Raw genomic sequence first — 26986 nt, forward strand, 5'->3', positions numbered from 1 at the left:
TGTAGTATCTTTTGAATATCTTTATGTGCACTTTTCCCCTCCCTGGATTCGACTAGATCCGCAGGAGCACATGGTAATTCTTTTACCATGCCTGTACTGCCCTGAGCCCCTATTATGGGTTACCGCTCCTAGTCTTTCCTGAATCCCGAGGAATCTTTATTTTATTCAAAAGAACATTTACTTATTCCTGCGTTCCTACTGGGTAACTATACAACAAAACCTGTGTTATCAGCTTCAAATGCCTATGAGCTGGCAACCCCCTAATAACTGCACAAGCTACTACTGAACTATCCCTGCACAAATTACTGGGTAGCTAATTTATTAGTCCAACCCAGTCATTATCTATCCTGGTAGCCAAATATGTTGACACCCTATGAGGCAAGCATATACCACAGGGATCCTCTGATTTATTACAGCTATTAGATCAGGACTTATAAATGATCTGGTTTACTGTAATATCACTACACAAGTACACCCCTCACACTTTAGCTATATGTGGTTCATATATCGGACTCTAGAGACCTGTTATCCCTGTCCTTAAAAAGACAATACAGTATTCCCAATGTCACTATAACACTCCCACAGATTATGACCCACTGTTCTAATCCTTCTGGCATGCTACACAGATAAATAACATGTACATCCCTCCAGCCCCAGGCGCCCCTAGGGGTACCAATGAGGAAACGTGAAGGACCTTATCCCGAATCAATGGGCAACTTTCTCTGCACTCCTAAACACTTTTGCTGTGTTTAGGCGCTAGGTGTCACTTATTACAGCTACTATGAGAGCAAGGAGATCAGTGAATGTCTCAACCCAGGGATCACACGTCTCAAACGACAGGACAAGCCTCTAATAGCAGGTGAGAGGTGCAGTCTTTGGTTGACCATTTAAAGATCTGGTTCCTTTATATACATCTCACAGTTAGCACACATACAATCACACTCCTTTTACTCACTTCAAGACAAGACAACTTATACTTTATAAGAGCAGGTTTGGCATACAATATATTCATAGATCCCCGATTAGCCCATCCATACTGAACCCCACAATACTAATTAGGAAGCGCAGAAGAGAGCATTGAAAAGCGCAAATGCGCATTTATTTTTCAATACTCACCGATCGGAATTTGCTTCTGCAGTTCCAAATTTTCAAGTGGACATCCGTCAGTACAGACAGGCAGTTGGGGATCCCGGACGAGCACCCAGAAATGTTGGGGTGACGAGGCTTCCTACCCCTGGATCACGATATGCAAAACACTACTCCTGTGCTCTACCAATTCTCCTTACAGCCGGCTGGGAAGATAAGAAAAATCAACACATTCTGTGATGAATCCACTTAGCTCTCAGAGGTACATCCTCTTTGAGCTGTCTTTTATAAGTTCAGAAAACTGCTGTCTCAAACATTTGCCAAAAATGGTTTGACAGATAAGAATACATATGATTGATTTCACAAGTACATAGTATGTGTCAATGCATCTTTCAGTTTGTCGTTTTTTCAGTGTCCAGACTTAGTATCCTATTCTGGGATCCTTCAGCTGCTGTTGTCTTGTAACTGCTCGTTCAGTATACCGTAATGTGCTTCCATCTCATGATATTTGTGTAAAGGAAAATGGCTTTTTCTGATAAATCATACAGTATGTTTTAAATAAACACTATAAATTATTATAGACTCTCACAACACCTTAAGTCGCACTGCGTACAGTATATTACCGTAGTCACTTGTGACTTTTTACTTGCAGTGTGATTGACAGTCAGGGAATATTTGGGGGAGGTAACATCGAATGGAGGCAAATAACGCAGGAATGCGGAAAACATTTCGGAGGCGTGTCACATCCTGCACATGCGATCCCATATGCAAGAAAAGTGACTCTTGCTTCTAAATGCATCCATTCTGTGCGACCAAATCTCCAGCACATGTATTATGAGCAATTCTAATATTTGTCACAGCATGTTGTGGTGCAAGTAAGGTGGTATGGCGTGCCAATATTAATACTTCCAGCGCCATTATCTGCACTGATGAGTGAGTCACAGCACTCTGCGTTGAAGTGGACCCCAGACAGTCAGTGACAAGGAGCAGCCCATCAGCTCCCGGAGTGCTGGACATGCCCCAGAGTGACAAGAAAAAGGGCATATCGTGGGGACACAACCACGTTTTGAGTAACCACATCCCTCCTGATGTGTGGCCAAGCCCATATTCGTGCACGCACCTTCGACGCACACACAGAGTACAATAAATTCAAACTACTTGAACATCTATCTATCTTTCCAAAAGTTCTGCACTCTCATCTCAGTTCAGAGACAAACGCTGGGGTGCACCTCCAAGGTGTATTCAAAGATAAGCCATACGTATAGTAATAGTTCCGAGATGAGGATACAAAGCCCTCAACAGACCTGAAATAAATCAGTACGTCAGGATTTATTAGTACCAGCCCATACCATCTCTGGTCATCGACGTTTTGGTCCTTCAAGAACCATTATCAAGACTCTATTAGGTGCAGCACTACAACAAATATACAGCAGATCTGGCAAAGATTATATCATTATCTTCCTGGGCCCCATTTTATACCTATGAAGATGTATTAAAAAACAGCACCTAACAAATTGCGTTACATCGTGGAACGCATACCAAAAATTACATCACATCCTCTGTTTTATTCATATAAAGTCTGCAAATAAGATAACAAATATGTGTTAACACCATTAGATACTAAAGGTGTGCGCATGCCCAATCTGCATTTCATTGTGGGATGCAATGACGGGTACATGCGTGGTAGCCATCTTGGATTGAGTTTTGTCTAGTGCACATAGTGAGCAAGCCCAGCCTTGCGTTACAAGGAGAAATGCAAGGGTCTGCGCAAGTGCAGCCATTTGTGTAAGTTTTGTCGATTGTGGCTTGATGTTTGGTCTATAGTGACCCCTAGTTGTATTATGTATACATTTAAATGTTAACACGCTGCCATGTTTGATATCCTATTTGAAGACTTTATACGAATAAAACGGAGGAATGAAACCTTACTTCTGGATGCATTCTATGCTGGAACGCACTTTGGCGCTACGTTTTGAATACTTATTTGAAAATATTTTTTCTATGGGGCCCGGGGGGGTTGGGTATGAAATAACGGCAGAAGCCCGACCCCTAACCTCCCCCCTGTGGTGCCTAACCCTTCCTGTTAATCCAGCACTGGGTACACCTGTGCCGGGCCCCGAGGTTGTGCGGAGCCCCGAGGTTCTGAGGGCTCAGGGGCATAAAATGCATTGCCGTGGGTATTAGAAATAATAAATTGACCGCCCCGCTGGATGCCAGTCTGTGATGTGTGGAAGCAAAAAAATAATAATTATTAGCCTCCACCCCCAAGTAACCCTGGTGGCCCTGTCAACAGGTCCGTACTGCGGTGCATATCACATCATGGCCATGGCATCACTGTGCATGACGCTGTGCGGCTATGCTGGCCCTTTCCTGCATGCCTGGGTTGACCTACTGAAGAGCCGCTGGGTTGGTGACGTCTATCCACCGAGGACCAGGGAGCGATGAAGTGGAGGTGGAACCGAACGCCGCAGACAGCACACACGTTCACTTCAAGCTGTGCCGCCCTGCAGCTCTGCAACTTTTACTGCACTGTCCCAGCGGCTGTTTTTGGGGTAAGGAGGTAAGTCACAGTTAAGTCACAGTTACACCCAGGGCCGGTTCTAGACATTGTGGAACTCAGGGCGAAAGTTCCCAGTTGTGCCCCCCCCAAAGAAAAAATAAAGAAATAACTCTTTTTAGATGGCGTTCCTCTGTGCGCACTTTCAGAAATGGGGCGTGTCCTTGCAGAACACCCCCAATTCATCACACTGTGGGGCATGCCCAGCGCTTACGAAGGTGATGGGCTTTCCGCCAAGCTCTCCCCTCGTGGCGAATAATTGCCATGTGCAGTACACAGTATGTCTTACACAGTAATGCCCTTTATAACACATTATGCCACACGCAGTAATGCCCTTTATAACACATTATGCCACACGCAGTAATGCCCTTTATAACACTTTATGCCACACACAGTAATGCCCTTTATAACACATTATGCCACACAAAGTAATGGCCTTTATAACACATTATGCCACACGCAGTAATGCCCAGTATAACACATTATGCCACAGACAGTAATGGCCCCACACACAGTAATGGCCCCCTATAGCCATGCCCCCAGTAGTAATCCCCTCTATAGCCATGCCCCCAGTGCTGGTGCTTCTGAAACAAAAATACAATTAAAATACAAACACAATACTTACCTTAAGCCCCGCTCCTGCGCCCGCTGCTGTCCGGTCCGACCGATACTCCACCACGGATCTATGGGCAAGACGTCATGACGTCCCTCCCATAGTGCTCTCTGCGGGAGCTCAGGAGTGAGCTCCAACTCCTCGGATCTATGGGAGAAACGTCATGACGTCCCTCCCATAGTGCTCTCTGCGGGAGCCGGAGCTTTCTGCTGCCGCTGCAGGGGGGGGAGCCGGGTGCCCGCTGGTAACAAATATCAGTGGGCTCCCGGCAAATGGAGCCTCCCTGCAGAGGCTAGTAGTGGAAGGGTACCAGCGCTGTTTTTTTTTTTTCCTGGGAATTTTTTTTTCTCTCCAGGGGACTCAGTAGCGCCCTCCAGGGGCCGGCGCCCCGGACGATGGCCCTGTTAGCTCACCCCTAGAACCGCCACTGGTTACACCCCTGACAGGGTGTTTTTACTTAAAGAAAGTGCCCCTTATCCTAATTTTACATATAGCTCCAGCTATATGTAGATATCTGCAAAAGCATATATCAGGGGTTGGCAATAAGTGGCCCTCCAACTATTGTTGAACCACAAATCCCAAAATGCCTTGCAACAGTTGTAGCATGGCCATATAGCAAAACTGTGGCAGGGCATGCTGGAATATGTAGTACTACAACAGCTGGGGGAAAGCTTATTGCCCAGCCCTAATCTATATCTATATCTATATATAAATATATATTCAAATAAGGAGAACGATGCGCACCACAGTTAGTAGATAAAAAGATTTATTGAGTACAGCACACATAGACAACTTACATTGAAGTTTCCAGCAAGCAGCATACACGTATGGTAAATTATCGTGGGATTCGCAAAGACCTCAGAGCGGCACCAAAAGCCTGGATGTAAACAACAGCGCTTTTGATCTTAACTGGTGTTAGCAGTGCTCGCGTCTCGGCTTGCTCTCCCTCAAACAGGCTCTACCAAGGAACCGGCGGCGTCACAACGTCGTGACGACACCAAGCCACGCCCCAAACGCGTTTCGTCACGGAGACTTCTTCAGTGGGTGTGGCTGGCTAGTGCCTTCAGCCTATTTTATAGTGCTGGCACTTAACATAATACTAATTGCATAGTACTATAGTTGCTAAAAAATTCAAGAATTCATATTTCCTATCTTCCTAAAACCACATATACACGTACATTTATTCATACTTTTATCTTTCACATGTTTTATATGCTGTGCCATAATCCTATTTAGTTTCTGGTCACCCGGACGCCATTTTTATGAAGTCCATTCTATCATTCCTAACTAGTTCATTTTATAGTAATTTGTCTCTTGACCTAGGAGACACCATTTTGTCATAGATCTTATTCTTTAGTTACTAACCATACTAAATAGGAGAACAGCAACCTGCACAGTATATTAATCATATCGTAAATAGATTGGTCACTTTACATTTGATAATTACATCTGTTATGTACATTAGATGATGTAATACATCCCAATAATATTTTAATAAGACACAACCATAAATCATCCTAAATACAGAAAAAAATATGTATAACATAGACAATATCAGATAATAAGCGATATCGGGATTATCAAAATATTAGTACAAGTACACAAAACTCATATTAGTTTCAAGTCTACAAAATATATTCTCAAATGGGGATACAGGATTTTCATAATTAAAAATCATATATAAAAAAATTTTTAGAATTTTTTTTTTATATAAAACAAAAAATAAATAAAATGTACCAGTAAATACACATATATAATATTGAATAAAAATCCAATTTCATTGAATAGAAATCCAATTTCATTATATCTAAAACATTTAGGCCCTGATTCAGAGCCGGACGCTCTGACCAGAGCGCTCGCTCTGATCAGGGCCCACCTCCATTAATATGGAGCGTCCTCCTGGACGCTCGTATAGCTGTGGGTCACCACCCACAGCATATACGAGTGTGCAAAATGATGGTCGTGATGGTCTTGACCATCGCGACCATCGGAACTGCGAGTAAAAGCCTGCGGTTGGGTTTTTCAACTGCAAGGCCAGGAGTGATTTTGGCTATATCAGAGCCAAAATCACTCCCACTGACATCACTAGTAATGTCAGTGGGGCCGGCTTCAGACGGTAGGCGTTCCTTTGGGATCCACTAAAGCCACTAAAAACGAATCCACTAAAAACGGTACTATGTCGCATCCCTCATTTAGCCCATGAGGACTCAATGTATTCAAGGAAAATATCCAATAAGTCTCCCTCCTTGCTAACTTCTTTCCTAAGTCACCCCCCATTTCATCTAATGTCACATGTTCTATATATATATATATAGAGAGAGAGAGAGAGAGAGAGAGAGAGAGAGAGAAAGATATTTAGAGATATCTATATACATATTCGGAGATATTTATATATATATATATATATATATATATATACAGTAGATATCTATAAATTTTTATAGCTAGATAGATAGATAGATAGATAGGGGCAGATATATCAGTGTAACGGGCCCCAAGATCATAGGCAAACGCAGGGGGGGTTTCCGTCTGCCTGGAAACCCCTCCCTCCCCAGCCCACACCATGACCACAATAGAAATAGCAATATAATGGCATTTTACTAGCGCTGCATGTTCTTCTCAGTATCATAAATTAAATAAATAGCATCACCTGTGGATCTTTTAACATGTATCTGCCAGGAATAAATACACCTGTGCACCAATTAGGGGATTTGGAAAACATACACTGTTAGGGATGCACTGCTATAGAGCCCAATATTTACATATATGTCCAGGGCAGTGCTAGGTTCTTCTGCTGCTCCCCCAGACTCCCGGACTTGCTCCCATGCCCTGGAATGGTGCCTACATCTAAAATAAAAACATTCAGCTCAGGCAGGATGGCTCTACTGCTGCACCTAATGGCTTACTGTGATCGCTGGTCCTGTACATGCTGCAATTATGACACATTATACACTTTGTATGACGCATATTGAAGCTGGGTAAGTGGTAATTATGCCCTCTTCATGGACTGGTCACACTCACTCTAAAATCAAACATTTGGAAAACCCCCACTAGAAATCCTGCGTTTGCCACTGAAGATTTCTATTGCTGGCCCTTGTGGAAGGTAAGTGAAGGCTCCAGAGGTAGGGCTGCAGCACAGTCCAAAATTCAAATAAGGGAGCCACACCAAACGCTGCCAAACATCGCCGGCCGGGACTCATCAGCAATTGGTGCAGCTCCCCTATTTGAATTTTGGATTGCACTGCAGCCCCACCTCTGGAGCCACCACTAAAGGTAACTGATTCGGGCACATGTATTTGCTTGCAACTGCGAATTCGTATGCAGTGGTTATGGATGGACATTCTGAGCAACCATAGGGTTGCTCAGATCAATGCTGCGATCAATGGGCTTGATTCAGCCAGGAACGCAGTTTCTAATACGCACGAAATCGGTTGATTAATTTGCATTGCGCATGCGTATGCATCGCAGTGTGTGTGCTCGAACTAGCAATTGCGATGGGAACTGCATTTGCAGAGGCTACGCAGACCCAGAGCAGAGTGATTGACAGGAAGTGCCATTTGTGAGTGGTGATGGGGGGTTGTTGGGCAAAAGTAGGCGCGCCAGTGCGTTTCAACGCCATTGCATGGGCATGCATAAATTAGCAACTGCGGTACCGGACTCCGCCTGAGGTCTCATAGCATGCGCAGAAGTAAGCAATTCCTGAGTGAGGTCTGACCTGCCTTCACTGTGCGTATGGGTCCGATGTTACTCGATGTTACCGATTGTTTCACTATGTTCCCCTAGTATACAGATGTGAGTAAGGGGAAGTGGGCGTCCTTATGTCAGGCTGCGTTCGCAATGTGAATGCACACATTTAAACAGCACCGCTGATATTAGCAACTGCGGTGCGTGCGTATAAGCAGTATTGCGATCCTTGCTGAATTATGCCCAATGTGCGACTGATGGTGCATCCTCGTATGTAAGTGGTGGATTTGAAACATGACTCGTGGGGGTCCCAATACCACTCCCAACCGCTGCTACATTTGCATATTTTCACATAATGACTACGTACGGGATTGCAACCGCGACAGGTTTTCCGAGTACCTCTGAATCAGGCCCATAGTAACTAGACCTCTAAAGGCACTTTGCAGTAGTCCAACTAAACCTCCTTACGTTGCAATGTCTCTTTACTCAGCAATGATCACAGCCACAGAAACTCTTTTACTCTCACAAATGCAACATAAATGAATAAAACACAATATATCGATCTGTCGGTGGGTACCATAGGCATTGACGTGCATGCAATCTTAATATACAATTATAGACTCTTTCAAACAATCAGCCTGATTCAAAGGTGGAAGCAGTGCCGGTGTTTCCACAGTTATGTGCTCCTGCGCATGTACGAAAACTCCTGGAAACCATTATTGCGCATGCACAAACCAATGCGATGGTGTATGCATTTGGTATGACGTCACTATGACTTGAGATTGTGTCTGTGATCCATGGGCGTTTCAGGGTGGGAACTGGGAGGTGACCCAAAGTGATAGCAAAAAGAGGAGGTGGCATGGGAGTGTTATAGGGGTGTCATTGGTGTGTTTCGGCATGCGGCTGCGTTCTCTTTCGCCGCACACTGGCCATAATTTGAGAAATTTACAAGGGAGGGTATGCGCCAGGCAAGGGCCGCTCGAGGAGTAGATGTGGCGTCAATGGTGGAGTGATCGGATCCACTAGTGCAGTTGAGCACAGCTCCGATATGCAAAGTGGGCGTCGCAAGGTTAGCTCCGTCCATCGCATTGGAAGTACACAAGGAATGCTCAAACTGACATTTGCATATTTCCACATATTTTTTTCTGAGAAATCGCAGCAGCTGACCTGCGTGCACCTTTGAATCAAGCCAAATGTTTTTAAAAGAAAGTCTGCACACTGGGCTTGATTCATGCATGTGCACGTGTCCTGCGTGCTTGCTTGCAGACCCCCTTAGTCGCAGCATGATTTGGGGGCCGGCGACCGGAACCATTCTCCAAAACGTGGGCGTCTCACCCCAAGTCTCAGCTTGCGCAGCCTGGACAAAGCAGCAACCATCGCTTGTTGCAATGGTGATCCGAGGTAGCGTCTATAGACAATGCCCAAATCTAGCCTCCCCCCTCACCGCACTCTAAACCTAACCCTCCCCCTACTGCCTAACCCTAACCATCTTCCTAACCCCACTACTTATTTTCAAGATTCCGGTGATCAGGATGCTGGCGCCGGCATTCTGAGTCCCGGAATCCCTGCATCTCGCCGAGACAACTGTGCCTGCAATGCATTGACTTCCCGATTTTTGACCTGGGAGTCCTTCCCTCTTTGGACTATGATACTTCTATAGTCAAATCCATTCATTATTAAAAAGAACTCCTGCAGTGGGGGCATATTCCGGAGGCTTCTCTCAGGTAGCGCAGAAGCTCTCCCAGCAGCTTCCAGACCCCTGTAGGCTTTGACAGAGTCAGGAGGCCCAACAGCTATATGGTGCAATCTGGCGGTGCCTGGTATAAGCGCAACAGGCACCTCCTCCTAGGGGTGAGCCAATAAATTCACCTCACCTGACACTGACTTAGGGCGTCAGAACACCCATCATCATGAACAATGAGTCCCCTGAAGAATCACCTATGGGGCTGCAGGACAGTCATATGCCCTTGTCCATTAGTGAGCCCATTCAGACACTGGCCACACCACTAGCCCCTTTCTTTGTCAACAGGTCTGGAAGAATTTCCAGGCCTAATGAAAAATTCTAGGACTATGTTACTTAATATCCTATTTCCCAGTTTATGTTGTTCTTTGTTTTATTTGATCAATAATTGACATACAGTATGTGTAGCATCTAACACCTGTTACACCCAGACACCTGTTTATTGTTTCTTTATGTTTCCAAATGGGTATGTAGATCTAAGCTGTGTTGCTTTAATATGGATAGCGGAAGTTACATCACTGCCATCCACGTCTTATTCAGGAAGAGCCTCTGCAGCCACTGTTCAGCATGCGGCTAGTCAAGATATACTGCTGCTGTTTTCCAGAGTACTGTGGTGATTTGCACACAGACCACCTTACTACACCCACCTACGCTCCCACAGTATGAGTGCTGCTGTCTCTTGAATGGCTGCAAATCATATTTTCCGACATTGAGGGTGCAGCCAGGTCGGCATAGTGGGGGGCGTGTCGCTGCATATTATCCAGCATTAGGAGAGGGACAGGGGGTGTGATCACGTAATTTTGGCCCCGCCTCCACTACACAATGTCGAGATTACCGGCATTGTGAAACAGGAAGCAGGGCCACAATGACACGATTCAGCATGAAATGCGCCATCGCCCCCTCCCCCGCTGCGGGGGTATGTGTAGTAGTTGCAAGGTGGTCCGGGGGTGTCGGTGGCCAGTAGGAGACTTGCCTGCTTTTCGGGAGGCTACCGCCCAAATCGGGAGAGTAGGAAAGTATGCTGCATATACTTCTGTATTCTTGATGTCCTTTCTTGCCAAATGAGCCTTAGGACATGGATATATATTGGTACTGCTCTCCAAGTTGAGGGATACATCAACTCACAGTTCAATAAAATATGTTATTGTACACAACACAAGACCAGTGGTGTTTATAGTAGCAACAGTGCCACCCTCATTACCCAACATGGCCACAGGTGACTTCCCAAAGCACCCCTATTATAATCCTCTGCTGTTCCAGATATACTCATGTGGAATGTTATATTGCTGTACTATAGTTTTTTTTATTGCATTTTATTTATAAATTAATTCCTATTTTAGAAATGCATAAAGTTATCACATACTGTATAGAAAATTGGATATGTTTTAGAATATCAGAATACATTACATTTTGCAACTTGCTTTGATTTTCTATGGCTTTATTTGTCATTTTGTTTGTTCTTTGAGTATTTCCAGATATTACAGTTTCCAAGTAATATAAATAAAACTTTTCTAATCCACTGAAAAAAACGTAAAATGGGGACACAAGTGTAAATTTATTGCACACTGGAAGCATGAATTTGCAAAAAAATGCAAAGTGCGGAAAAGCCCAAATACAATTATGTAAATATCTGTATACTTTGTTGTGTTTATTATTTGCCAAGTCTACTTTTTTGTTATTTTAGCACTTGCAGAATAGGTGGAGAATTGACATTTTATTGACTTAAAGAGACAATAGAGCATTGTTACAATATCCCATGTCATAAAGAGACAAATATTTAACTTATCAGATGAGTTGCCTACTTACTTAAATTTTTTGTTTTGTTGTAGAGATTTCATTATGCATTTAAAAGTACTGGAGTGTAGTAGTTTAATCCATGCCTGAAATATTGACAAAAATAAGAACAGAGAATTTTATTTTAAAACATTTAAAAAAACATGCCTATAATCTGCACTGTGTGGGTTAAACATGCATTTAGACACATTTGCAAGTGTATTCAATCTGCGTTTTTAAGATGCCACAATATTTCTGTAGCGCCATGCAAGAAATATACATAATAGCTGTAGGCCTGATTCAGAGATGCACGTATATGACTGCGTAGCTGTGATTCTGTACGCAGCGTCTCTGCAAAAAAATATGCTAATAGCTTAGCTGATGTCTTGCGCTTGGACACCCCAACCTCTAAAGTCTTACATCCGCTACTTGCATATAAAAGACAAAACATTGGCAGAATCTATTGTCCATTGAACCTCTGAGCAATCTATGTTGTCTCAGAGTGAGAGGATGCTTCAAGATGCCGGGGTCTCTCCAGCTGTGAAGAATTTGCAGCGGCTGACTAGGGGACGCCCAGAAAATGGTCCCGACACGCCTGTGTTTTTATAACACGGTAAGTCGCAGGGCGGGGAAGTACAGTAGTTCGGCACATGATAAGCCTGTATACAAGGTTGGGGTGAGCATTTAGGAATCAGAGTCGTTACATGGACATGGAGACATAAGACAAGGAACACAGATGGAAAGGGAGGATCAAAAGGAAAGAGGGCCCTGCACACGAGAGCCTTCATACTAACATAACTAATTAAATGCCACACGTGTGCCAATCACAGTCAAAATTGTTACTCCTATGCTCATCAGTAGGGAAATGCATCTCATATGCTGTTACCAATAAAATCCCACACATATGCCCATCACTAGTAAAATACTAGTAGTGAAAATAAAATTGCCACTGATCTGATCTTTAGTAAAAAGCTACAAAGATGCCCATCATGAGTGGAATGCATTATATATGCCATCACTAGTAAAATTACACAAAGGGGTAGATTTACTAAAGTGCGGGTTTTAAGAAGTGGAGATGTTGCCCATAGCAACCAATCAGATTCCAGCTATTATCTTCTAAAAGGTGCTAGATAAATGTTAAGTAGAATCTGATTGGTTGCTATGGGCAACATCCCCACTTCTAAAAACCCGCACTTTAGTAAATATATGCCAAAATACCTATTACTAGTAATAAGGCACTCACATTCCCACCCATATGACACTCATAGCCACACATATACTCATCAATAGTGAAATGTCACTCAACTGACCATCACCAGTAAAATAGTATTTACTTGCCCACCAGTAGTGAAATGCTCAATGATGGACATATGTTTGATATGTCCATTATTGATCAAATGAAACACACATGCCCATTAGAAGTGGATTGAAACATATATTACTGTCACTGTCATGTCCATGATTAGTGGTGAACTAACACTCACATGCCTGTCAGTAGTGAAGTGACATACACATGCATAACACTATTATTCTCATCAGTAGTGAAAAGCCACCCTTATGACCATTAATAGTGAAATGCCACTCATATACCCATCAGTGGTGAAATGACAGTAATATGCCCATCAGTGGTGAAATGCCACCCATGCTGTATGCCCAGTAGTGTTGAAATGCCACTGAAATGCCCTCCATAATAGTTTACCACTTTAATGCCAACTAGTATTCATTTTGCATCAAAACAGGATACTCAAGCTGATGTGGCTGCCCCCTTTTTCTTAGTTATGGCCATTATATCTTAGCTACCTATGAGCCACAAAGGTGGACATCAAATCAAATACTGATAAGTTGGTCTGATACAAATGCTATCCAATAACCAAAATTATCAATAGAAATAATTGATGTATGTTTTTTGATTAAGGTTTTACTCTGATGTAAAAATATGTGTAGTCTTTAATGTGAACATACCTAGACATATTTATTATGATGTGTTAGGGTATATATATTAAGAGCCTGATTTAGAGTTAGACACATATTTTCGCAAATAGGCAATGTTTTTTTTTACTGGGCATGCATCTGAGCCGCATTGCAAATGAGCTGTGTTGGTCTTATGACGGCGGTCGTAATATGGATGAGGATGCAGAGTGATTGACAGACAGTGACTATTTGGGGGAGGTAATGGGGGAGTGGCAAAAAGTTTTGATCATATCAGGGGCATGTCGTAGCGAGCATTGGTTCTGGCCCCAGCGTCTTAATTGCGGCTGACATTCTGAGCAACCATAGGGTTTCTTAGAGGTCCGATGGTGTGACTTATGTTCGTCCAGTGCTGTGTCTTCGTGTGCAAATGGTGGATCTGAGAAGCCGGCGGTGGGCCTTTCTTTACAAAAGACGGCAGCTGTGACATGATTAGCGTCCACCTCTGAATCAGGCCCTAAGGCATTAACCCTGAAATACTTACAGATATGTCCACATACATCTATCTTCCGTGTGTTACACATAAGTACCGTGTGACTTGGTAGCGCAGAGCGTCTTTTTGTGCAACATTTTACTTTCAGTGGTGAGAATAGAATGCACAAGCAGCTTCTACTGATTAAAATGATATGCAGCGTGCCTATGTTCTGTGTGTGACTGTGGGTGTATCTACATGCAAAATGCTAAGTTACAGTGTCAGTGGCTGTAACACTGTAACGGAGCGATTTGCATGCAGATACACCCACAGTTGCACACATACATGCCACATATAATTTTAATCAGCAGAAGTTGCTTGTGCTAAGGGCAGGATAGAGGCATGTTTGACCAGTGCGGTCGAACAGGGGCGCCACCCAATAGAGGGCGCACCCCTCCCAACCATTCCCGATTTCAGCGAGATAGTCCTATTTTTGGCGCATTGCCCTGCTGTTCTACCCACGGAATGAAGTATCCCGTAGGCGGTCGGGATGTTGGGTACCGCGGTGCTGGCCCCGTAGAAGAGGGCTGGGGGCAGCCCACCTGCTGACGTAGTGCTGGGTTCGCCCCCAGTCTAATGTTAATGAGAAGCGTGCCATATGGGTACGTCCCAAATAGCATCATTTAGGGGGCGTGTTGTATGGTAATTCGACCATGCCCCCAATTTCAGTCACGTGCGGGTAAGTGGAGACGGCACTGTGCGCACCTCCCCCTGGAGCCGCCCTTGCGCGGGAATAAGACGCATTTGTAGGTTAAAAGTTGCACCAAATGCCACAGCATGGCGCGACTAGAAGGGCTGCATGTGAATAATGGTTAAATCTTAATTTATTAATTTTTAAAAGCTTCATACTGTATATTGAGTAGTACAAACAATGTAGGAGAAACCTCAAAACTTATAGAACATATCAAGCAAATAGCTGCACGTGTCAACAAAAATCAGGATATAGACCTGGTGAGAAAAAAATAGTAGGAAATACTTAACAGAGCATGAGGTAGTAAACAAATTAGAGATAAATGTATTTTGCAATATTGCTAAGAAAGGAGGGAAGGCAGTGAGACATTTTGCTGGGGGAGAATATAGGAGAGAGGGGCGGGGGAGAGCAGAATGCCAAAATCAATAAAAGGAGCTTTCCTTTCATTTCGCTTTGTTAAGTTTCAGGACATGAGAGCAATAAGAGGGGTAAATGGAAATAACAAGTCCATGGATTGCATGTTTTGGAGAAGGATATGGATTTGTTATGGGGAATACTAGATCGAGGACATCCTCCATTTTGCAGCAATTTGATACATGGTGGCTGAAATAATGTGACATATTTTAGATAGAGGATGTGAGGTCCATGGGTCTCAGTCAGCAGGACAGAGAAGTGGCTTCACTGGGGTTCATGACACCCGGCTAATAGACCCCATGAGCACGATGGAGAGGCAGCATTATTACAGATCTCCTTCCAACCACCATCATCCAACTTCTCCACCAGGTCCACCATCCAGGAAATCTCATGAGGGTCCCTAGGGATTGTCAATTAGGACTGATGGCTCTGAATATAAAATAGACACCAGCACCTTAGTTGAAGCCCAAAATCAAGGATTCTCAGGTAGTGAGGGGTCTGTGGGCTCTATTTATCAATATGTTTTTACACTCTTTTCACATTATTTTAGTTTCACTGAAATGTATTAAAGGGTCTTGGAGCAGTTTTCGTGCTCCCCCGTTTCCAGGAACGCAGCCTGGCGACGCCCCCTCCTTGCCCCCAAAACTGATTGACAGGCTGCTGCTGAGGCGGCACTGCGAGTATGATCACAGGACCCATTCTGCACATACACAGTATGTCGTCCTACATATGCGTAGATGTCCTACCACTGGATGTGTATATAAACTATAGGGTTTATGTACATTTGAATCAGGCCAACAGTTTTGTAATTTGAATGCCTAAGTATTTACTCTTATGTTGGTTACACTCTAGACGATATGTCATCCGATTTCGGGGATCGGAGCAACATAATGGGTACATTGTCTGGTGCAGGGGTGTCAAACTCACGGCTCTCCAGCTGTTGTGGGACTACATATACAAGCATGCCCTGCAAATTTTAGCATGCCCTAAAAGCAAAACGGTGGCAGTGCATGCTGGGGTGTGTAGTTCCACTGCAGCTGGAGGGCCGCAAGTTTGACACCCCTGGCCTCTAGTGTATACACATGATATGCGCACTCCCGCGGGTTGTTATTGACATCGTACGTCAGCAGAATGCAGCATGACAAGTCCCTCCTGCCGTATGCAGGGTCCCATCGCTAGCAATGTTGCGCTGGGTACAGATCGTCTAAGGTGTACTTAAGATCAATGCCACTGGAATCCATTTTTGTTTGTGTATGTGGACTGTATTTAATCTGAAATATAGAAGTCCAGGACCTCAGTTTTATTTGAGTTAATTTTATAACCAGACTGCCTATTATACCAATTATACCATAGGGCAGTGGTTCCCACCTGGCCCCCGCTTTACCCTGGGGTGCCTCGGGACACTTGCAGGGGTGCCTCAGGTTGGTGGTCCAGCACCAAATCAAATTCTTTATGGTCAATATAATGTAAATATGTGCACAAACAGAAGCGCAAACCTGTCCCCATCACTTAACTGAGCCTAAGGATGACAGGAAAGCACAATCTACACTTCACTACATTTTTTTTCTGAATTTCTTAATAACAAAAGTCTGGCTGGGGGGTGCCGTGAAAACAATGCTGTTACTCTATGGGGCCGTGGTTCAAAAAAGTTTGTGAACCTCTGCCATAGGGAAAGTTAACTGTCTGGATCAGTGATAGTCAACAGAACGTAGTCAGCGTGTAAAGCAATTTTAATTATTGGTATGATTATCAGCAGAGATCCCTAAAATCCTAAAATTTTTAATGAAACAAACACAATAGTTGATCACAAAAGTTTTTAATCACAAATTTTCATTCATCTATAGGGAGAACCAGCCAGTGAATGTGAACACTACCAGTGAATGAACATTTTCACGTTTAAAGTATTAAAATAAGCGTTAATTTTCTCAGATAATCATAACAAGTGTCTCAGTTTATGCTTTGAAGCCTTCTGGTGTTAGATGGATTCTGATTGGATCATGAAGTCCCATGACTAGGTTGCAAGTGGTTTGTTTTGTGTTTCTGGTTTGAAGTTGAATAAGTCTGAGCTGCTTTGCTCTCAAAATACAAAGGTAATGTACTGCATAATGTATACTAATAACTTTATACAATAACAAGGTACTATACAGTGTTTATACCTCAATGCATATGTGTAAAGGCTTTAAAAGGGTTTGAAATACCAAATGGAAAAATCATAACAGAGCATTTAATGTAGCCAGTAATTCAACACAGTTTTTTATTGTGTTCAATGACTGGTTAATATCTTTTCATTTACTGGGTTATACAGTAGGTTCCCAGAGGTTTTAAATTCAAGTAGGCCTATATCTTTTTTACAAACATATGGATTTTGGGGACCAATACTTTAGTCTATAAGTGGTAACCATCGGGACACATGGAGGCTGTAAACATCAGCCTACAGCATAGAGTGCAGCTGCTTTAAAAGCTATTATCAGTGGCACTCTAATGACACGTATACTCTACGTGATTAAACAGAGCGATTGAACGATAACGACATCGTTATCGTTCAATCGCTTGTTAATCGGCCGCAAATCTGGCAGTTTAATGTAAAAAATGACCAGCGATGCGTGCGCCCACTGGTCGTTTTTTACATCTATCATCGCCCGAACATGCTGGTCAACCTGACGACGTCGGGGATGATTGATGTGCCTACACTGAACGACTGAGCATTCAGTGTAGGCACATCACAGACTGTGAAATGACTGCACGACTACAATGTCTTAATCGTGCTCTCATTTCACAGTCGCCTAGTGGATGTGCAGCATTATGCTGGATACACACATGGGAGTATATTTACTAAAGGTCGATTTAAATCGATTTTGAACAATTGTAAATTGATCTAAATTTATGTTCTTTTTTGGGGCTAAATAACACATTTACTAATTAATATTTAAAAAACCAAATCAATAGTTGTCTGTGTGATTTAGCCCACAAAACACAACATCGATTTAGATCAATTTAAAATTGATCGACATCGATTAAAGTCGACATTTAGTAAGTATACCCCTACGCGGTCTATTTGGATGTGACATGCGCACAAAAATGAACAACTGAATATTGCGCCTTCAATTTGGATGGGTGCTTGGGCACACAAAAACAATTGAATTCCCCCATGAGAATTCAAGCGTGAACTCTAATAAAGAGAATGTAGAGGCCAACACATAGTCAAAACTTTATATATTAATTACCACGTTATTGTAGAATATGAGGGAGAGTTTTATGCAGGAATAGTGAAAGATAAAATCCATAACCAAGTTGAAGTAAGCACCATGACCGTATCAGGTCTGACTTCTTGGAAAAAGCCAGAGATAGATGACAGGACATGTAACGACAGTAACATGGTGAAGAAAAAAAGAATTGCTCCAAGTATACTCATCGAAGTAAGTTGACCTGTTGGCTTTGTTTTATTGCAGTAAGTTACATTGTTCATTCACTGGTCTTGTACAGTATTTCCATTTACTGGCTTTGTGCGTTCCATCACTGGCAATTTCTACACTCGCCTGTTTTTTGGTTGTAAAATTCAAATTATTACTACAATCTTTAAACCATAATTTCTTCAAAAAGTAGATAAAGTAATGATGATGGTACTGTACATATCTCAAAATGTAATTTATGTTGTATCTGCTACATACACTTACACAAGAGAATTCCTTTAACTTTTCATTTACTGGACGATTCACCCTACATTCGTTGTCTGATTTTATTTTGTTTTAATTTTAATATACTACATAATCAGTTCTTAAAAATGCATAATAAAAGTTATGTTTTACAACAGAAGTATACTACAATTAGCCAATTTTCCTTCTTTTCTCTTTTTTTATAGTAGTTCTGGCAAGGTTGAGTTCGGGATGCTGGCACTCAGGATCCTGGCAGTCAGAATCCCGATACCGTCATCCCAACAGGGTTAGGATACGACACTTGTTGGTCGGTATCCTAAACCTTCACTTCTCTCTGCCCTAACCCTTCCTCCCCAGTGCCTAAAACTAACCCGTCCCCTAGTGCCTGAACCTAACCTCCCCCTCCCCACACCCTAAAGCTAACCCTCCCCCCTTAGTGACTAGCCCTAACCTTCCCCCTAGTGCCTAACCCCTAACCCTAATGCTAATCCTCCCGCTAACCCCTTTACTTACCCTTGGGGTTCGGGCGGTCAGGATGCCGGCACCGGGATTCTGACAGGTGTTGAAATTCCGGTGCCGGCATTCTGAGCGCCAGAATTCCCACGGTCAGGATTATAATTGTATCCCGCTCAGGCAACCTCAGCAACCTCCCAATTCCAGTATGGTGGCAGCACTATCTAGGTGCCATTCAGTTTCACTAAATGTGACCTGATACTGTATGTTGTAGAGAAAACTTTATTAAATGTTTTTTTGTACTGGCTCCTAGTTGCAGCAGTGGTCATGCTTGCTGATAGGAAGTTTTTCAATATTTTTGTATCATGTAGGGCCTCTTCTAGTGGACCCTGCTGCAAATGATCAGGGCTTTCTTTATTTCACATATAACATTTGTACATTTTATTTACATGGGATTAAGGGCCTGTTTCAGATGTGGACACAAATGCCATCTCATTGATCGCAATTGGATGCTGAAGCTTAGTGTAGTAAGGGGAGAGTAATGGTGCGTACACACTGGGCGATAAAGTGGACGACTGAACAATAATGACATCGTTATCGTTCAGTCGTCTACTTTATCGTCCATTTTTAACACCAAAAAGATGAACGATGACGACGACGCGCGTTCCCGCAGGTCGTTCGTCATCATCGTTCATCGGGCTGACATGCAGGCCAACCTGACGATCTCGTCAGGTTGCTGCATGTCAGTGAATGATATCGTTCAGCGGCTGTGCTCAATGTCATGAACGACATTGAGCACAGCCTGCCGGGGACAACACTACACGATATCGCTCAGGGAGCATATCGTGTAGTGTGTACCCACCATTACAGTGAGTAGGGGCTGAGACAGGCTCCCAGCACTCAGACCCATCTCCATGTGTGCCTCCCCAGCCATTGACCTCACCGCACGTCACTGGACAGCAGTATACAGACTTCTAAAATGCAGCTATCACACTCTCAGCAGTGTTCCCATCAGCTGCAGCCCAACCCTCTCCTACAGGAATGGCTCATATAACCACACTGCTCCAACAGTGACTCCCCTCTAATGGCTGCTGGGGGCTTTTATGCAGCCATTAGAGGGGGGGTCATAGGCCACCTGGACCACACACTTTACTAGGGAAGTGGGCAGCGCAACGCAGATCTGGTGCAGGACAGGGAGACTTGAATGCTCTTCAAGGCAGCCAGGAGCAGCACCCAAGAGCCGGGAGCCTCCCAGCCGTTCCGGGAGAGTAAGCCGGTATGGTCTTAAATGTTGTTTCTAAATACTGAACATGCATGGTCAAATTTAACCATTATACAGTGTCAGTCTATCAAAATGACCTACAATTCTGGATCCATAAAGGCTGAGCTATAGGCTACAGTGTGTTTCAGGAGCAAACACAGGATTTTTAAGGGGGGTTATCTATCTATTTATATCATACTTGCCTACTATTTCAAAAGCATTTCAGAGAGATTGTGAAAGCAACACCTATGAGCGCGGCGGTAAAGTGGACATGCCATAAAATTGATTTAAATCCAATTGTAAATGAGCTCCAAAGTGAGTGGACGGGACTTAATAAACATGGTGCCCGCTCTGTCGTCTGTCGCGAGGGGTGGTTCTGGGTACTCGGAAACCTCCCTGCGTGCACTGCTGCTTTTTGATCTCAAAAAAATCCTTGCTGCTAAGTAATAGAGACACACTTTCAGATGGTGATTAAATCACTTGATACTGATATATGATGGATATATTTTATTAAGGAACTTACCCTCAGCAGAATAAACTAGCAGTTTTTGTCTGTCTGTGCTTCCATGTAAATCTATCTGTGTTCCCCGTGTGTGAATGCACATTTGTGTCTCATCTGACTGTGGGCTTGTTTCAGAAATGTACGCTGTCTCCAAAGCTTACCCGAGCATAGGGACACCCGCTGCTACCTTCTCATATCTGTCCGATGATGTGCAACAGCATGAACATCGGGAACATCGACGCAGATCTGGCAGCCACGCAGCTTCTGAGTAAAGGGTAAATTTACTAAAGTGAGAGTTTTTAGAAGTGGAGATGTTGCCCATAGCAACCAATCAGATTCTAGCTATTATCTTCTAGAAGGTGATTTTTAAATGTTAAGTAGAATCTGATTGGTTGCTATGGGCAACATCTCCACTTCTGAAAACTCTCACTTAGAAAATATACCCCTACGTCTGACCTGTCTCAAACACTGCAGTTCTCCTGAAACGCTGAGAGCTTTCATGCTACAAAGGTGATTGCAATGGCTAATTTATGCACTCCAATGATAAGGGAATTTAAACGGTCTCGATCAGTGGCGTAACTAGGGCATGGCGAGCGGGGTTCGTGCCATGGGCGCCGTTGGACCGGCGGCGCGGAGGGGCCCGCCCGCCCTAGATAGCCAGTGTAGCGCCAACCGCAATGAGTGCGGTCAGCGCTACACATTTGCACAGGACCGGCGCTAGGCTTCCAGCGCCGGTCCTGTGCTGCACGCCTGAGCCCGTTCCCTCCCCCTGAGCGCTTGCCCAATAGCGCCAGGAGGCGGGCTCAGGCTGTGCATAACACACGCATCGCCGCCAGCGCTGGCGGCGATGCGTGTGTTAAACAGCAGCCAATGAGAGTCAGATAGACTCTCATTGACTGCTGCAGCACCCTCTGCCCTCCGTCCGGCTCCTGCAGTGGGTAATGGGACTGACGTCATGACGTCAGACCCATAATGCTGAGCGCGCCAGCCCGAATGGACTGGAGGGCGGGAGCGGCATCGGCATCGCGGACAGGAGCAGCGTGGAATCAGGTAAGTATATTTTTATATATATTTATTTATTTTTAAACCTTACCTATCTGCACAACGGGGGAGGGGTTGGCTACTACTGGGGGGGACATCTACTGGGGGGGGACATCTACTGGGGGTGCCATTGGGAGGACCTCTACTGGGGGGGGGCCTACTCTACTGGGGACTACTACTTGGGGGGGGGACTACCACTGGGGGCATTCTAAAAGGGGCCTAGTATTACTATCGGCACTGCACTCGGGGGACCACTGATGGGGGCAATAATAGGAAGGGCCACTACAGGGACCACTGGATAGGGGGGCGTCAGTACTGGGAGCCTGCATCAGGGGGACCACTACTGGGGGCACTGCATGGGAGGGGGGGACACTACTGCTGGGGGCACTATATAAGGGGCTTACTGCTAGGGGCACTGCGGGGACCACTACAGGGGGCACTAGATAGGGGGGATCACTACAGGGTGCCTGCATAAGGGGACCACTACTGGGAAAACTGCATGGGGGGGACTACTGCTGGGGGCACTATATAAAAGGGCACTGCATAAGGGGATACTGCTACTGGGTGCACTGCATTGTGGGGACTGCTACTGGGGGCACTGCATAAGGGGGAACACTACGTGGGGCACTGCATTTGGGGGGGCCACTACTGGGGGTACTGAGTAAGGGGAACTAATTGGGGGCTGTATAAGAGGGACCACTACTGGGGATACTGTATAAGGGGCACTACTATGGGCCTGCATGAGAGGGACCACAACTGCATACTGGGGGTACTACTGGGGTTAAGGTGCATATGGATAGGAATGTTCAGTTTGAAAATAAAGGGGTGTGTCATGTTGACACACCCCATTTTTAAGTGACCACGCCCATTTTTGCCGCACGCGCCTTCGGCGCGCGCACATGGGGGGGCGGGTGCTCCCTTTTCAAATTTGCCCTGGGCTCCAAATACACTAGTTACGCCACTGGTCTCGATACTCCTGTTTACCTAGCCACCCCCCTTTTCCTCCCCCAAATGCTGACTAACAATCAAATAGCAACTAACAATCACTGAATCTGCGTAAACATCAGCATTTGTGTGCGGATCTGAATCAGGCCCATTGTGACTTTGCAAATCCAAGCGACTGTGTAGACAGATTCAGCTCAGTCACAGATCAATCGATTACCAGATTTCTGAGTAACTCTGTGGTCAAGCAGTATGGCTGAAGGAACTGAGGGCCTGATTCAGAGCCGGACGCAATTAGCGCTCGCTCGTCCTGAAAATAGGGGTGGCTATTCAAATGAACCATTCGCTGTTTGCGGTCTGTTCACTCCTCTAGGTCTGAACGAGCGAACAAAACTTGCGGTCGTTTTTTGGGAAACTACGCCCCCTGGCCGCTAGCATCCTACGTCATGTCCGCTATTTATTAGATTAATCGAGTACATCGAACAGGGTATGAGCTGCTCGCTATTCTTGTGGTTGGTTTTTGCTACCACAATTTTGCGAGCAGATCTGGCTTAAAAAAAAAACAGTGACGTGGTCAATGACACTGCTGTTTTAAATATGCACACCCATAAAACGCCCGTTTTGACCTTTAAGCACGCCTGCGATCGGATCTCCACTCCCCGTTTTCAAGCACCTTCCCCTGTTACCACCCACATACGCCTCATCCTGTCACTCAAATTAGCAGGCATTCGCTATTTTGCGAGCACATGAATTTCGGCCGCACTGACTGGTTCGCGCATGCGTATAACGATCCGTACGCATGCGCAGTTGGGCAAACATCGCTCGGAGCGAACGAGCTGCCACTTACGAGTGGCTCTGAATCAGGCCCTGAGACGCCAGAGCTATTTTCACTGTGTACGAGAACACAGTCGCAGGCAACGTGACACGCCCACAAACGCCCCCTCCCTGTCAGTCACTTTGCGAATAAATCCTCTCTGCAAGCGACAACAAAAATAAAACTTGACACATGTGCAGTGTGACCCATGCGCAGATTACCGATAATCGCTGAAACTGTGTAAACATCGGCTTTGCATCAATCTCTGAATCAGGCCCTGTGTCTGCATCGTATGTCTGCTGTTTGAGTGTCCTATTTGTGATGGTGACATAAGAGGGGCAGGGGACACTGAACCAGAGACACCCGGTGACACCCGGTGTGGCTGGATTCAGTTCTTTTGTGTGCCGTAGGCGCGCACTCTCTTGAAAGGGGGTGTGGCTTTGTGGAAAGTACGTGGCCTCAACCTGTGAAACCACGCCCATTATGTGTGCAGAACTTGGGGGCGTTACCGCCTCCCGTCCTCAGCACATAGTGGGCTTCCCCAGCGCTCCTGCAGCTGCTAGGGCAGCCCACAGTCTCTCCCCTGCCTCTCTCCGTGTCCTGGCTTCACGGTGACATCATTCGACGGGGTGACACCAAAATAGCAGAGCAGCTCTGCTATTTTGGTGTCACCCCCTCGGATGGTGTCACCAAGTGTGGCCCACACCCCATAGCGACGCCAGTGCACTGAACTACTGCAGATCGTTTTAACTTTATTTTAGTGAAATACAAAAACATTAAGTTCTATTACTTAATATGTTTTTGTATTTTATTAGTGTTAAAAAGGTTCTAAAATTAGGTGTCAAATTAATTTAATCAAAATTACCAAAGCTAGACCCATGCCATTCTGTACATTTATCATATTGCCACTTCTAAATCCACAATAAACTATTGTACAGTATATAAATGTAATACTCCCTCTGTAATTATTAGGCCATGCCTATAGTGACTGCGGTGGGATCAACGGAAACACTAGGGTATGGTGCAGACACATGGGGCTCAGGAAAGAATGGCAGCAACATGGATAAGTTGGATCTCTAAAAGAAGGCTGGGGGGGGCGTGGCCTGGAGTAGCTAGGAGTAGGCAGCATCTTCTCTGCTCTCCCGCTGAAATCCTGATAAAATATCCTGTATTTGGTTGTCTTCGCTCCAGATTGCCTCCTACTGTGGGGTAATCTCTCCTGCCTGCTTTGTGCTTCGTGGGAGACTCTCTGCTGGATATATTACGACATTATCATATGTTATCGGTGAAGCCGGGCCTTCCTCTATACCCTGTCCTGGTGATTCTATTCTGACTCCTGCAACTACCTTCTGGAGTGTGTATAGCTTACTGGATTATACTAGGGATGTGCACCGGACCATTTTTGCCGGACTGGATTTGGTTCTAATTCGTCGTCCGGCTTTGGATTTGGATTTGCCAAACTGCGGTGACTGGCTTTGGATTTGGATTTCTTTTACAAAAATTGACAAAAAAAGCTAAAATCACATAAATTGGTCCTTTTTTTCTTCTTAGAGTATCATTAACCTCAATAACATTAATTTCCAGTCCTTTATAGTCAATTTAGGCTACCCCACAACATTATTGGCCAAAGGTTGCAGTGAGCTGACTGGTTACTAAGCGACAAAGCAGCGGCGCAGCGTCACAGACACCACAATTTAAAGTACATCTATGATATATTGCCACACAGCAGTGGCAGAAATGAAAAGTAGTGCACCCACCAAGTGGGGTACGGCCAGCAGAATCACAGTACTTGTTACATAGTGGGCTATGGCCCAAGGAGTCAAAGTGCACAATCTTATTCACATTACACCGCACATAGGCCCTGATTCGCATTTCACCATAAAGTAGTGTCTCTTATTTATGTTACGACACACAGCAGTACCCCTTTTACACAATGCCCACAGTAGTGCCCCTTTTACACAATGCCCACAGTAGTGACCCTTTTACACAATGCCTACAGTAGTGACCCTTTTACACAATGCCCACAGTAGTGACCCTTTTACACAATGCCCACAGTAGTGCCCCTTTTACACAATGCCCTCAGTAGTGACCCTTATACACAAAGCCCACAGCAGTAATGCCCCTTATACAATGCCCACAGTAGTAGTGCCAGTTATACAATGCCCCCAGCAGTGGTGTCCCTTACACAATGGCCCCAGTAGTGGTGCCCCCTATGCAGTCCCCTTAGTAGTAGGGCCCCCTATGCAGTGCCGCAGTAGTAGTATGCCCCCCATTAGCATGCCCCCCAGTAGTATGCCCCCCAGTAGCAGTGCCCCCATTAGCAGGCCCCCAGTAGTAGTGCCCCCATTAGCAGGCCCCTATTAGCATGTCACAAGTAGTATGCCCCCCAGTAGCAGTGCACCCAGTAGTAGTGCCCCAGTAGTAGTGCCCCCATTATCATGCCCCCAGTAGTAGTGCCCCCAGTAGTGGTATGCCCCCCATTAGCAGGCCCCCAGAAGTAGTATGCCCCCCTTAGCAGGCCCCAGTAGTAGTAGTGCCCCCATTAGCAGGCCCCCAGTAGTAATATGCCCCCCCTTAGCAGGCCCCCAGTAGCAATATGCCCCCACTAGCAGGCCCCAAGTAGTAATATGCCCCCCCCCTTAGCATGCCCCCAGTAGTAATATGCCCTCCAACTGGCTCCCCCCGTACAGCAGCCAATGAGAGTCTGCCTGACTCTCATTGGCTGCTATTACAAACACACAGCTGCCGCTGGCGGCTGTGTGTTTGTGTCTGTGTAGGGCACACCGCTATCACAGCAGTCTGCCCTACACTAGAGGAGCCCTGACATCGGATTCTCTCACGAGAATCCGACGTCAGGATTAATAAACCACGAAAAGTGCAGTTTTTTCACCCCCGCAATGGCGAGAACACATAGGTCTGTGATCTTATCACGAATCCTATGTGTTTTCACCCGAAATATTCTATTTTTTTGTTCGAAATAATAAGATATGGGAGGGGAATTTTTTTTGCAGATAATCCCCATTTTACTCCCCCAACATCGCTTGGTTAAAATGCTGTAAGTTGCATTTTAAGTTAGCCATGTCGAGATCCTAGCGCCGGCTTTCTGGTGTCTACACATTCACTGTTGACATAGTGACTGGACCAGGGGCGTCTTAAGAGAGGAGGTGCCCGTGTGCATTCCCCGCTGAGACCCCCGACACGGGACCTCGAAGAGGTAAGTTTTAGATAATATGGGTGCAGGATGTGCAGTGCGGGCCCCACCTGGACCCGAGGGCCCGTGTGCACCTCACACCCTGCCCCAATTATAGATACGCCCTGGAC

At 45.0% G+C, this 26986-nt stretch overlaps 1 protein-coding gene and 1 pseudogene across 1 annotated transcript in view; both read left to right on the forward strand.

Moving 5' to 3' along the window:
• The window catches only part of LOC148535219 (putative tyrosine carboxypeptidase MATCAP2), a 537393-nt pseudogene that overhangs the window by 197933 nt on the left and 312474 nt on the right, over window positions 1–26986 (forward strand).
• ITPRID1 (ITPR interacting domain containing 1) overlaps window positions 10888–26986 on the forward strand; it is a 262968-nt gene continuing 246869 nt past the window's right edge. The window contains exons 1-2 of the mRNA XM_088464401.1: window positions 10888–10897; window positions 18237–18415. Of these exons, the coding sequence (XP_088320527.1) occupies window positions 10888–10897; window positions 18237–18415 (189 nt within the window). The remainder of the gene's footprint in view (window positions 10898–18236; window positions 18416–26986) is intronic.

Source organism: Taudactylus pleione, unplaced genomic scaffold, assembly GCF_031769625.1.
Source record: "Taudactylus pleione unplaced genomic scaffold, aTauple2 ptg000054l, whole genome shotgun sequence".
Taxonomy (NCBI): domain Eukaryota; kingdom Metazoa; phylum Chordata; class Amphibia; order Anura; family Myobatrachidae; genus Taudactylus; species Taudactylus pleione.